Below are 13,833 nucleotides of genomic sequence, written 5' to 3'. Positions count from 1 at the left end.
TCTCTGGCGAAGGAGTAAAGGATCGATCGAGCTTCGTGTTGAAGTCCGATCATAGTTTTATATTGGCTTGTTTTGTACATCACCGCACTCACTTTCACATAGGTATTGAGTGGTAGTCATCACGATGACTGTGTATCATGTAATTTGTCGATGGTATATGAGTTTTCATTCCATATGAAAACTCATTTTACATTCATTCCAATGAATGAATTCTAACAGCCATTCATTCCACATTTGTTGATGGTCATATACCATCACCGATGGTATACGAGTTGTCTTACAGTTGTTCATTGTCTTTACTTTTGATAAAGTGATTCATGAATTCCATCTTTGCTTGATCACTTTCCAACTCACCAATGAACCCCCACCTATGCCCTGAGGATTGTGCTTCCCTTTTGGTACAAGAGCCGGCTTCGAGATTGTTGCGCCCTCTCACACGTACGTGTCCAGGCCACGCGCGACTTCATCCTTCACCCCACAGTCATCATGAATGTTCGCATACGCGCAAGTCGTCACATGTCTAAGTCATCACTTTTTTTCTCGGTCCCGATGGTGACGACTTACGCCTTGTCTAATATATATATATATATATATATATATATATATATATATATATATATATATATATATATATATATATATATATATATATATATATATATATATATATATATATATATATATATATATATATATATATATATATATATAGCCTGGTGTTGGCACAGTGGTTAGGGCAGCGGCTTGGGATCCAAAAGGTTCTGAGTTCAATTCCCGTTGGCCCACTGAATTAATACACCAGGGGGTTGACTCAGCCTATCATCCTTCCGAGGTCGGCGAAATGAGTACCAGTGGACTGGGCCGGTGTATACCCCGGTTAAAATAGGTGTACCATATCCCTGTGTTGTAAGAGGCGATCAGGACCAGGGTTGCGACGGATTCGGACGAAACTTCAAGGACATGTTGGGTGTGTGACAAGGAAGAATTGATTCAATTTTGGTGAAGCTCTGAATCCGGATCCAGATTTGGATATGATGATAATTTATGTTTTTTAAAGTGATTCTTCACCATTGAGAGGTGGGGCCAAAAACGATATAGAGCATGGTAGTTACCTTCGCATTCTGCGAAAGGTTATGTTTTGGTTGGCGTGTATTTATTTATTTATTTATTTATTTATTTATTTGTAATCTTGTGATTCGTATAACTCAAAAGTATTAAACCGAATTGCATGAAATTTGGTGGGATGATTGGTTATTAGCCAGGAAGCATTCGATTAGATTTTGGGATCGTTCGGGTCAAAGGTCAAGGTCACGAAAAGGTCAAAATCGTCTTTTTACGATAACACGGTCAATTTTTATTCAATTTGCATGCAACTAACGCCAAAATGTTCAGAATTCAACGCCTCATCTTGTGATATGCAATATGACGCCCATACTCTTGTTACCAGTTAGGGGTCAAAGGTCAGGCGGGTCATGACCTTGAAAAATATGCAGTTTTTGTCATAACGCGGTCAATTCTTGTCTGCTTTACATGAACCCAGCACCAAAATGTTCAGAATTTAATGCCCAATCTTGTGACACAATGACGTCGTAACACATGTCACTGGTTGGGGTAAAATGTCGGGGGGGGGGGGTCACGCCCTTGAAAAATATGCGGTTTTCGGCATAACTCAGTCAATTCTTATTCGATTTGCATGAAACCAGCATCAAACGAGATTACCTTCTCTTGTTGAAACGTTGTATTCACCGAGCTTGCGAGTGAAGACTCGCCAAAACGACGTGAGTTGATTGTTGTTTAGTCCGTAGCCCCCGAAAGTCGGGGGGAGGGTCATGACATTATAGATATGTAATATGTGTCATAAGACCATTCATATGAAACCAGTTCCCCACACTCATACCAAGAACAAAAAAAGTAGTGGCGGCGAAGGTATGCGCTCTATGAGTGCCCGTTCTTGTTCAAAAATGTATTGGGCCCAATATGTTCTCGTGGATCAGGCATTGCTTGGTGGAGGAATGTACACTACCAAGTGGCCTTCTCGTTTTTTTTTTTTAATTTTGTTTTATCTTTTTTTTAATAATTACTGATAGATTCTGCTGCATGTGCTTCATGATGGTTATTCCATTGATTTAAGTGGTTTTTGAGTGGGAATTGGAGTGATAATAATTACCATTTCTGCACTCACAAATACTTTTGTACTTTCTGCGATCAGTGAGACAACCAAGAATGCCCTGCAGAACATTCAGGAATACTGGCCCCAGCTCGATGAGGTTCCTTCTCCGGCCCAGTCATTCATTAATTTGCTCGAATTTCCCATAACCCACGTCCAGCAATATGAAGAGTTCATTGGCAAGTTGGACATTTTCTGGCCGAAGGTACGCAATACTTGAATTCGATCTTGACTTCAAATAACTGGGGGTGGTGGTGGAGGAGAATGATTTGCATGCAATTTGACTTGTTGTTGGTAACTTTTTCCTTAATTTTTTTTCTTTCTTCACAGTTAATCGTCTCATCCTCTTGCTGTAATAACTATAACAAATCAGATGTTTATTCATTGGTGAATGAAGAACGATACAGTAATTATATTTGTTGATCCCTCGTTTACTTCCCTGATATGAACTTGTATGATTAGGACTCTGTCAAGGAACAGTTTTTCTCTGGTCTTCACACCTTGTGGGAAAGCCTTGCGACTTTCTGGACGCAACAGAAAGCAGATGCTGAGAAGACCAGACTCTTTTGGGTATCATGTCCCACAAAGCTTTCTGTGAGTATACCATTGTTTTCTTAAGTGCAAAATTGCCAACATATTACAAAGCACAGGCTTTTGGAGAAGGAACTGTTGCATCCAATCCATGCATAGATCGAGGAAATTAAATGAAACAAAAAAATCTGATGAAGAGGAAGAGACAGCAATCTGCAAGTCAGAGAGTTTAGTGATGTAGAGTGAATGGGGGATGACTTGAGATGGTGGTGGACTGCCTGCTTTTGAAGTACTGGAAGGAAAACGTGATTCATCTGCCTCTGAAAGTTCGGGTCAGGTATGGGAGCATGCACCGGAGAGGCACGTTGCTGCGTCCACTTTCTCCTTGTCCTCTATCTGGCCACCCCAAGGCAGATGCCTGACCCGTCCCCATCTCCTTGAGATGCTGACAAATCTGATGCAACCATGAGTTACATGGTCGGCACATTGGCCTCCTCCACTCACGATGTCCGCTCGCTGAGAGAATCTTGTGAGCAGGATCAGCATCAGGAAAACGAGCCACATGTCCATGCAACTGCAGCTGACGCTCACGGTCTATGCAGGTAACAAATCTTATTTGAGTCTCAGCAACTGCTCGTTGGACACAAAGTCTGCCGAGTGATGGCCAATAATTCTCCAAACAGATCTGGTACCAAAAGAATTATGTCTCCTTCTCAGATCCCTGGTCAGAGTCCGTCTCTCATCTGTGGAGCAAGACTGGAAGCACCAAGTACCTGAAGTCTCAGACATTTGTTGTCCTGCACAGGTACCGACAGTGCCATGCTCCATGATCCAGTGATTCCATGACTCCCCAGGGATGACCCAAATGTAAATTGACCTCTGGCTTGCAGCCAGCAGAGACGTGATTATCACTGCCAAGGTAAGTGAATCTCTCTGTGACCTCAACATCCTCACCACAAACAGGTACAGACAAGATGGCAACATCCAAGATATCACTGAAAGCCTGGATCTTAGTTTTGACCCAGGAGACCGGTAAGCACAGCAGCTCCGACTCTTCATTCAGCACCTCGAGGGCCCCCAAAAGGATATTGAGAGTCTTCACAAAGATTACTGCATCCTCTGTGAAATTGAGATCGGAGATCTTGACATTCCCAGCAATGCACCAAACCTTGATCTCTCTGACATCCTCCCCAGAATCCAATCCATACAAGTGCTGAAAAGTGTGGGGGCCAGTAGAAACCCCTGACGAACTCCAGTGACAACGGGAAATAAGTCAGAGATGGTATCACCAAATCTCTCAGCACTCTCTGTCCCAGAGTATAGTTCAGACATAAGATTAATCAGTTTTGGTGGCACCCCACAATGACCAAGAATCCTCCAGAGGCATCCAAATTCACTAAATTGAACGCTTTGCAGAGATCAACATAGGCTGCAAGCCACCCCTGCCGAAACTCATCTGCATTCGGTGAGGACCCGAAGGGTAAGGATATGGTCAATAATTGACCTCTTTTGTGTAAATGCTGACTGCACTGGTGCTCAAGGAGATGTTGGCGAACCCGATCGAGAATTATCCGAGAAAAGACCTTGCCCGGCACTGAGATGCGCGTCACCCCTCAGTAATTGTTGCAGTCCTGGCGATCACCCTTCCCTTTCCAGAGAGGGACAACAAGGCCCCTCTTCCAATCAGTTGAGATGTTGCCTGTTTTCCAGGCAGAGCACATAACTGCATGCAATAACATGAGTACAGCATTTCCACCAGCGTTGAAGTTCAGCATGGATGCCACAGATCCCAGGAACTTTACCCATTTCAACCGGTTCACCGCAGTCTGTGTTTCCACAAACGAAGGTGGATCACAGTTGATTGGAGGGTCAACAATAGGGATGCTAACACCCCTGACATCCAGGCTAATAGTTGTTGGGTCAGCTTGGTACAGCCGCTCAGAGCATCCGGCCCAGCGGGCCTTCACTTTGGACTCTTCTGTCAAGAGCCCACCACCCTCCGCTCTAACTGCAGCACATCGAGGGACGGGCTTGGATGAATGCAATGCGCAAATTCCCCTGTAAACAGGACGAGAATCACTTGACTCCAGGTGATGCTCTACCCCCTCAGATTCCTTGCACATAGGGCTCCTTGTCCACCCTCAGCACATGTACAGTTTTTTGCCTCAACTCACTGATCAGCTCAGCTCTGCCATTCAGTCTGGCCCTGCGACTCTGGTCAATGGTATCCAGTATCCCTTGAGAGACAAAAATTCTTCTTTGCCCGATGGTGAGTTCCAAGACATCTACCCGCAACATCAAAGATGGTGGTCTTGAAGGCACTCCACAATTCTTCAGGACTTCATAAAGCACCCAGACACCCCAAATCTCCACTCGGCCTGTTCGCAAACTCCTCAGCTACCCTCTCATCCTTGACCTTGCCAACATCCAGTCAAGGCTGGGACGGTACCATTCTCCTGGATTTAAGCTGCAACTTTAGAGTTGCGACAACAAGCTCGTGGTCAGTATTGAGGAACTGAGCACTCCGGTAGACCCTGCAGTTCTGGTTCATCCTCCAGTGACCATCAACGAGGACATGGTCAATCTCCTTTGCCACACCACCAGCGCTGGAATACCAAGTCCAGCAATGAGCTTGTGGGTGCTGAAACCATGAACCGGCCACCATAAGTCCATGACTTCTTGCAAAGTCAAGGAACATAGTGTTATTCTGGTTCACAGTTCCAGACCCATGGGGACCAACATGTCATGACCATCTCCCTCAGTTCCAGTCGATAATCCTCCAAGACTAGAAGAGTATCTTGCCTGGGGCACTGATCATCCACAGACTCTGGTGTGGCATAGATCGGATCCTTCATGGCAAGATCACTCGCATCAGTCGGAGCATATTCAGAGACCAGGGAAGTGCCACCCAAGGAGTGACCAATCCTTCATCTCATTCGCTCGTTGACCGGTGTTGCCTTGATTATCTTTGGAGTCAGCTTATTGGACAAAGCTACAGCAACTCTTTTGGCATGGTTACCATCAGAGCGACCAGACCAATAGGAGGTGTAACCACCCACCATGGTCACCACTATGCGGTCTCCGAATGTCGGAGAGTGCTGCAATACCATTGTTCAAATGCTTGAGCTCAGATGATAACAGAGACAGGTGATCATCCTCTCTTAGTGATCGGACATTCCAGGCACTCACCCAAAGGGACCGCCTCAGGTTAACCCAAGGAGACCGCCATCTGGTGGATTACACCTCGGCACCACCCAGACACACACCACCGCATTCTGACCAAGGAAGGTCCCCCCATGGTTTTCCTCTTGTCATCAGAGTGGAGGTCCAAAAGGTTTGCCCCAATCCCGTCAACCAGTGAGCTGCCCTGCGAAGGGCAGCTGCACAGGAGGTGCTCCCACAGAGTGGGTTTTCAATTTTCTTTGCGTTGTTCTTGCGTTTTGTGGAGTGAAGGGTTTTACAGTGGCCGGAATTAAAATCCTGCCACCGACCTCCGAAAAAGCAAAGTAACCAAAGTGCAGGAGGACATCTGCGGACACAGTTTGGCACTAGATATGGATAGCCGTTGGCTCACAAGGAGTTCCTCCACCCTTTGACAGGTTTTGTTTTTCATCCCCCTGGGTGTCCATATCCAAACACCCTCCTCAACAGGAAACCTGGTGGGAGTAGATGGTTTAGTCACCAACAACCCTCGCATGAAACAGGTTAGTACAGGTTTACATGATACCTGTAGCAAGTCACAGATCTAATCTGGCCTGACCTGACAATCGGAGGTGGTTTCATAAATTGTAGAAAATAGGAACAACTGGTTGGAGGTGTGCGGTAAGCCTGGATTTTGGAGTTTTAATGAGGGGTTTACTGGATGAATGCTCATATCCTGGAGGAGCTGCATCGGATGAGAGGGAACAAAGGGAACTAGATCATTGGAACGGCGGTGTATAATAAAGGCCACCAGTCTGCCTGCAATGAGAGCAACAGGCCTTGTATTTTGGTCTTATCATGGGAGTAGCCAACAAGGTTGGGAGATTTCAATTCTGCAGAATCTAGAAGACATATATATATATATATATATATATATATATATATATATATATATATATATATATATATATATATATATATATATATATATATATTTGTCTATATACCGGGCGTAGTAGTGTGCGCCTGTAATCCGGCTACTCGGAGGCTTGGGTTGGAGGATCGCTTGAGGACGGGAGCTCTGTGCTGGGCCGTGCTATGAGAGGGTGTAGGGCAGCCCGGAATCATGGCGAAACCCAATCCCTATCCCTGTGTCGTCAGAGGCGACCAGGGTTGCGTCAGGAAGGGCATCCGGCGTAAAACCTATGCCAAATCAGTTTGCAGATCATAACGGATGATCCGCTGTGGCGATCCCTAACGGGAGAGCTGAAAGACTAACAACATATTTATATATATATATATATATATATATATATATATATATATATATATATATATATATATATATATATATACGTTTGGGTTACATCCCATCAGAAAGAGCAATTCTCCATTGACAAAAGAACAATAGCCTTTGCAAGATGCAAGTAGTTGTAATTTTCCGATCAATGACATGCCCAGTCTGAATCAGCGTTTGGTTGCCAGCTTTTTTTATACAGTGTATGGTCAGCTCAGTCTCGGTCATGACTGATGTTTAGGACCACCATCTGAAATGGTTGGACCTCTTCTCGGACCTGATCGTGGAAATCTGGTAGCTGATTAGACAGGTGGGTTAATTTGCAGTCCTTCTACATTGACAGGGTCAGACTAAGATTTACCAGAATTGAAAGATGGTTAATTTATCAAACCTGCACAGAGTGAACTCGCTGTTAATGGAATGGTGTGTATTGTGCAACACAATGTAGAACCTTCTCCAAAAAGGTTTTCCAAAACATCAGTTGTCTGTTTATGTAAATAAGGAACTAAACTGCACAAAACACTGCCTGTGGCACTCTCACCTCCACTGGGAGAGGAACTTCTTGGCCTCACTGTCACCAATGATCTTTCCTCAGCTGACCACGTAGAAAAGTTAACCTCCAAAGCCAGCCGCAGACTTGTCATTACCTGTCCGTCGATCAAAGTCCATTTTTTTTGGATAATCAGAGCTACTCGTAGTCTGCAAAGCCTTTTATCATTCGCTCAATCGAGTCCTCCTCTTTGCTGTGTGTTTGTTTCCGAGCATCGTGTGTTTCGACTGGATTAGGTGGAATCAAAAGCTCTCAAAATTATGGGAATCTCCTGTGATGAGGTTGATGCACAAGGTCTGTTGCTCTCACATTGCATACAGGTCAGTGGTCTCTCTTTTTTTTTTTTTCCTTTTTTTTTTTTAACCACCTATTCTCCAGCATTGCTCCCTCTGCTATCTGTCATCTGACCCTTCCTATCCACTCCAACTTGCACATGTTCTTCCAGTAACCCTTCCTGGTTAAATTTCAATAATTATCTGCATACCTCAACTCTTTCATTCATCACTTCACTCGTATATAAAACAACCTTCCAGAGGCTGTTCTGTCTCATGCTTCCCTCCATTGCTTCAAGCAAGCAGCGTACCTCCGTCTCTTGTCGATTCCCATTCTGTTTCATGATCTTTATTACCATTGCTAACCTTTCTTAACCCAACCATTTTATGGGCTACTTTCAATATCAATCAGCCATTGTATAGGAATGATTCTTGAATCAATCAGTCATTTACTCTCCTCCTCTCCTCTTCCTTTTCTTCGTATCCTCTTCATTCATTGCCTTGATGTTTGTCCCACTGTTGGGTTTATCTTGCTCTTTTATGAGCCTCACTCCTGAAAAGAATAAAAAATTGGACCACTTGTCCTGAAGCTCACCTGGATCAGGAGCAACAGTCAATTAAACCCCCGCAGATCTTGATACATGCATGCCGTGAACAAACTTTGGTGCATCACGTGTGATGAAGGTTGTGGTCGAGTTTCATTGAAATTGTGTGTAACTTTGGAGATGAGAGCAAATTCCAGTTTTGGGGGCTCAAACCCCCTGCAGAGCCCCTTAATGAGAACAGATTTGGATGCGGTCAATATGCCTTCGTTGGGCATCAGATATGAAGCTTGTGGCCAAGTTTCATCAAAATCTTTCATTTGGTTCAAGTGATAATGACTGAAGTGTTTACTGACTGACTCACCTGCGGACACTGCTCAATTGCATAAGCTCATCGGATTAAAGTCCAGATGAGCTAAGAAACGCAGATATTGCATTGACTGTGTATGCGAAGGTGGTTTTTCATTCGGCAAGCAGCGAGCTTCGCAAGTAGATCAGGATGCCATATCGTCGAATGCTTGAGATACATCGCGCACCCTGTCCTGACCTCTTATTTATGATATAGACATTTGACATTTGCTGAGAGACTATCAGCATCATGTCCAGGCTTGAGTAACCAGGGTGGAATCCAAACATATAGTCGGAGAGCAAGCGGCTTGGAAAGAGGAAAGACTTTGTCTGCAGTGGTGATTGATTGCCTTTCTCTGCTTGTAATTGGAAGTTATTGGACTGTAGTTGAGAGGTTGTTTTTGTACTCTTCTTGTCAATGAGAATTATTGGCAAAGATAGGGGAATTTTGGAATCTTAAACTGCATGTTACAGATCGAGTAAAAATTGGAAAGGGAGCCTTTGTTTGAATACATTTTGGTCACTCCCATTGTCTTATTCGAATAATGCTTGCATTTCTTGGTGGTTGCTTTTAAAGTGACCCCCCCCCCCCCCCACAATCTGAACAATTTTGCAAACGATGCATGTAAATGGAACAATTGGTTACATTGATGTTGACTTTTCTCCACAAAGTTGAGCATGGGGGTGGGGGGGGTGTTATTTCACTGTTGAAACAGAGTGGGTAAGGTGAATAGCCCCCACCCCCTCCATTACGTTTTAATGGTGCGGTTCTGTGTCTGATACAATGCCTGTCTTCCACCAGGATTCGTTGCGTCAGCCTGATAGAAGGCTTGTTCGGGAGAGCCACTGTTGCCCACTTTTACTGCAAAATGCCACCCGTTTTTCCATCCACTGGTTCATCCTGTTCAATGATATGTTCGTCCATGTCCAGGTGCCTCTCTTAACCATTTGCTATATCGTTGACAGCATATAGAGCACAGGGGGGGGGGGGGTCACTTTAAAAGCAACCACCAAGAAATGCAAGCATTATTCGTCTTGCTTCGTTCGTTCAGTTCGTCTTGCTTCCATCATATTACCTCGTGTTTACACACAGCGTAGGCTGTGTGTTGCACTCACACTTTCTAATTAGGGAGGATTGGGTTTGGAGGAGTTTTTTGGGGGGGCGGGGGGGACTGGTGGCCTTTATATCCCACTCCTCCCTCCACCTTTTGATTTTGATCTGTTGTGTTCTCTCTGCAAGATGATTCCATTTGATGATTTTGACTGATTGGAGTGCTGTTACTTTGCTACTCGCCTTCTTCTCTTCCTTGTGCTCATTGCTAAATTTTAATCTAATATAAATTCCTCGTTTCCTTTTTGTCTCTTCTGTTGACAAAGCCTCACCATTTGGATATGATTGATGGTGCCACAATTAACTCTTTATTTTGCTCCAACTTATTTTTTGAACTCTGGCGAGTATATTGAGTAAGCAACCGAGTAAATTGCAATTTCATGATGAGATTGCTTACTTGGATCTGTCGGCTCTCCCTGCAAAATACTCTTGAAATGTTATTTGCCATTTTTAGTTTCTCTTTACTTTCTCAAGTGATCGAATGCTCCACATGCAGGACAATGATATTTGGAGACTGCGTTGTAGTTTACATGAGTCAAAAGGACTTGGGAAGACCATTGAGAAATCGTACCACTATATGGTATTTTAACCTCGGATCTAAAATCGATGAACTGTGTGGCCATCGATTAATTACTCTTGACGCGGCCGAAGTCCGGTGCATAACTCGTGTGATCCATCCCATCTGTGGGTTTGTCTGTTTGTCAGCAGAGTAACTGTCAGTTCAAATTATAAAATGAAAATTAGTACAGGACTATATTTAATCACACTGCGGTCATGTGACTGTTTTGGTTACCGCCCTCTGGGGCAGTTTTACACAAAAAGAACAGCGCAAGTCCTCACCTGTATATCACGTCACTGGATTCAATCACCAACTGTTTTTGAAGTCAACTTCGGCCTAAAGGTCAGCATTGGCCGAAGTTTCTAAAATCATCAATTTTCATCCAATTGACTTGAAATTTGAACAGGATTTTCATGTTGGCTCAGTGAATTCAGCCACCAATTATTTTTAAGGTCAAAGGGTCAACATAGGCCTAATTTCTGAAAATGGAGATAGCACCAAAAATTGCATGTGTGTGCGTGTGTGCGTGTGTGTGATTTCTCAAAAAGTTGTGGATGAGTTGGTTTGGTGAAAACAACAAGTGCATTAGATTTTGGGATCCAACCAGCCCATCAGTGGGATCAAAAACGTCACGTGTTCAGCCTGGCGGAGGTATACGCACTATCGAGTACCGTTCTACTTTGTTCTATTTTGCCAAGTGTTGCTCTATGAGTGATTTTTCATTTGTTTTTCTGTCTCTGTCTGTGTCTGTGTGCAAGATATCTCAATAAGTTGTGGACGGATCTGGATTCAATTTGGTGGACAGATTGGGTGTGTGATGAGGATGAACTGTTTAGATTTTGGTGTATAGCATAATTATTTAATTTTAAGGTAATTCTTCACCATTGAGAGAGAGAGGTGCCTCTCTTAACCATTTGCTATATCGTTGACAGCATATAGAGCACGGGGGGGGGGGGGGGAATCGTTCAGTACGTCTTGCTTCCATCATATTACCTCGTGTTTTCCATTTCTCATCACACGCACCATCACAACACGCACCATCAGTGCGACCAGACCAATAGTAGGTGTAACCACCCACCATTATCTCGCCGCAATCCGGAGACTTAATTCCTTTGGTACCAGGTCTCTTCGGAGAATCCTTGGCTATCGCTGGTCGGATTTTGTGTCCAACGAGCGGTTGCTGAGAGAGACTCGGATGAGATTTGTTACCTGCATAGTCCGTGAGCGTCAGTTGCGGCTGTATGGACATGTGGCTCGTTTTCCTGACGCTGATCCTGCTCATCAGATTCTCTCAGCGAGAGAGTCTCATGAGTGGAGGAGGCCAGTGGGCCGACCACGTGCCTCATGGTTGCAACAGGTTGACCATCATCTCAAGGAGATGGGGATGGGCCTGGCATCTGCCTGGGAGATGGCCAGACGGAGGCCCCTGGAGTACCGGCGGAAAGTGGACGCAGCGACGCGCTGTTCTGGCACATGCTTCCATACCTGACCTGACCTGAGAGAGAGGGCTAAATTTATATATATATATATATATTGTTGTGGTTGACGAAATTCGCAAACCACCATTCAGGTCCCTTAGGTGAGATATCTCTGTAAGTATATGTGTAGTTAGTCCAAACCCGTTGTTTAGAGGGAATAAATGTCATTCATTCGGGCTGCAACCCTTTTAGATAGCCGTTTTTCTTTTACTATCTTTATTTTGGACCAGCCGCCATTACTACCACCACAACCACCACCAACCACGTCTCAACAGCCATCACACAACCACCAACCGCAACGCCGCTTCACAACAACAGCCACGACCCTTGCCGTCACATCTCGCTCTCGCAACCATCGCATCACCGCCATTCCCGCGCCGCTTGTGGGCACCGATCCTGGACTCGTACAGGGCGCGCACCGAGCAGCGGGTGCAAAAACACCAGCCTTTCCGAGAAATCGGATCAAGAATCATTCACGCCCACTTTTCCTCTGTCCAATGGGGAGCCAGCCAGAGGTGAAGGGTCGAAGGTGAAGGAGCGAAGCCCCGGGGGCTATAAAGGGCCGCGTTCGCTCGCCGAAAAGTCAGTTGGAGGGAGTCGGGCAGTTGGACGGAATCGAGGCAGTTGTTGAGGGAGTTTCTGAATCGGGAGAGAAAAAGAGTTTCTGAATCGCAGTTGGACGGAGTTGAGAAGAGTGGAGAGTGGGAGAGTTGGAGAGTTGTGGCGGCGGCGAAGGCAGTCGAGAGGGCGCTCGTGTCAGAGTCGGGGAGCTGCGGAGAGGGGAGGCCGGTAACGCGACCGAGGTCGCGGTGGAGTCGCTCGTCGCGGGACCCAAGCCAGCGAGATATCCTCAATCCCCCGAGCATCAACAACCCCCTCCTGTTTCCCCCCGCGCTGAGATAGTGTGAGAAGGGGGCCCCATTCCCATCCCATTCCAGGCAGTGCCAGCGAGGCCCGCGGAGTCGGGGCGCCACCGCCATTTTTGCGGCTCATCACCAGACGGGTAGGCTCGACGCGGTCTCGGCCCCAGGCCCATCTGCCCCCCTCATCGTTGAGGGTGGTCCCTTTTTCTTTTGCTTTGAGTATATGTGTTGTCGGCGCCGTCTGTGAAGTAAAACTGTATAAGTGTTGCCGTGTGCTCGGTAGTCGGTAGTAGATCTGCATTGTTACATTTGCTTTTTGTGCAGAATTGTTGTGCTTCTTCTACTTTTACATTTGCTTTTGGTGTATAATTGTATATGTGTGCTTTCCGTTTGCCGCGGAATAAATGTGCTTTATGTTGAACTGTTTTTCCCGTTTCGCTTCGTCTTTTCCTTTATTGAATCTCCATCTTACTTCACGTAAAGGGTTGGTCGTGGGTTAAATACGCCCAATAATTAATCGAACCGTCGAGGTTGACGATAACACCGCTCGGTTATCCCGATAGTACGGAACGGGTCGCTTAAAGTGGCTCGTGTCCGAAGTCGACCTGCGGCGAGGTGCGATCGCCCGGTCTACTCTCCGTGTGGGTACTTAGGTAGGTCGAATTTGGCGAGCAACCCTATCCCACGCGGGGGGCCGATTGGCACGATCGTGGTGAGGCCGAAAGGCCCACCCGTGACTAGTTCCCGGCGTTAGTCCGAGAGGGTCACGACGGGATTGTCCGTCCGGTGGGCGACGTGCCGCGATTCGAGTTACGTGGCCGCTCGCACGCCGGCGGGCGCGAATCCGCAACAATATATACACACACACACACACACACACACACACACACACACACACACACACACACACACACACACACACACACACACACACACACACACACACACACACACACACACACACACACACACAC

General features: G+C 45.7%; 1 protein-coding gene across 9 annotated transcripts in view; it reads left to right on the top strand.

The window, feature by feature from the left end:
* The window catches only part of ALS2 (alsin Rho guanine nucleotide exchange factor ALS2), a 276,431-nt gene that overhangs the window by 43,941 nt on the left and 218,657 nt on the right, over positions 1-13,833 (top strand). For all 9 annotated transcript variants that reach the window (XM_085869620.1, XM_085869622.1, XM_085869617.1 and 6 more), the window contains 3 exons: positions 2,210-2,372; positions 2,630-2,761; positions 9,651-9,779. In XM_085869620.1, the coding sequence (XP_085725746.1) occupies positions 2,210-2,372; positions 2,630-2,761; positions 9,651-9,779 (424 nt within the window). The remainder of the gene's footprint in view (positions 1-2,209; positions 2,373-2,629; positions 2,762-9,650; positions 9,780-13,833) is intronic.

This window comes from Eptatretus burgeri, chromosome 2 (assembly GCF_056783735.1).
Source record: "Eptatretus burgeri isolate ZD-2024b chromosome 2, Ebu_testis_v1, whole genome shotgun sequence".
Lineage (NCBI taxonomy): Eukaryota > Metazoa > Chordata > Myxini > Myxiniformes > Myxinidae > Eptatretus > Eptatretus burgeri.
This window is presented reverse-complemented; position numbering and strand designations above follow the sequence as displayed.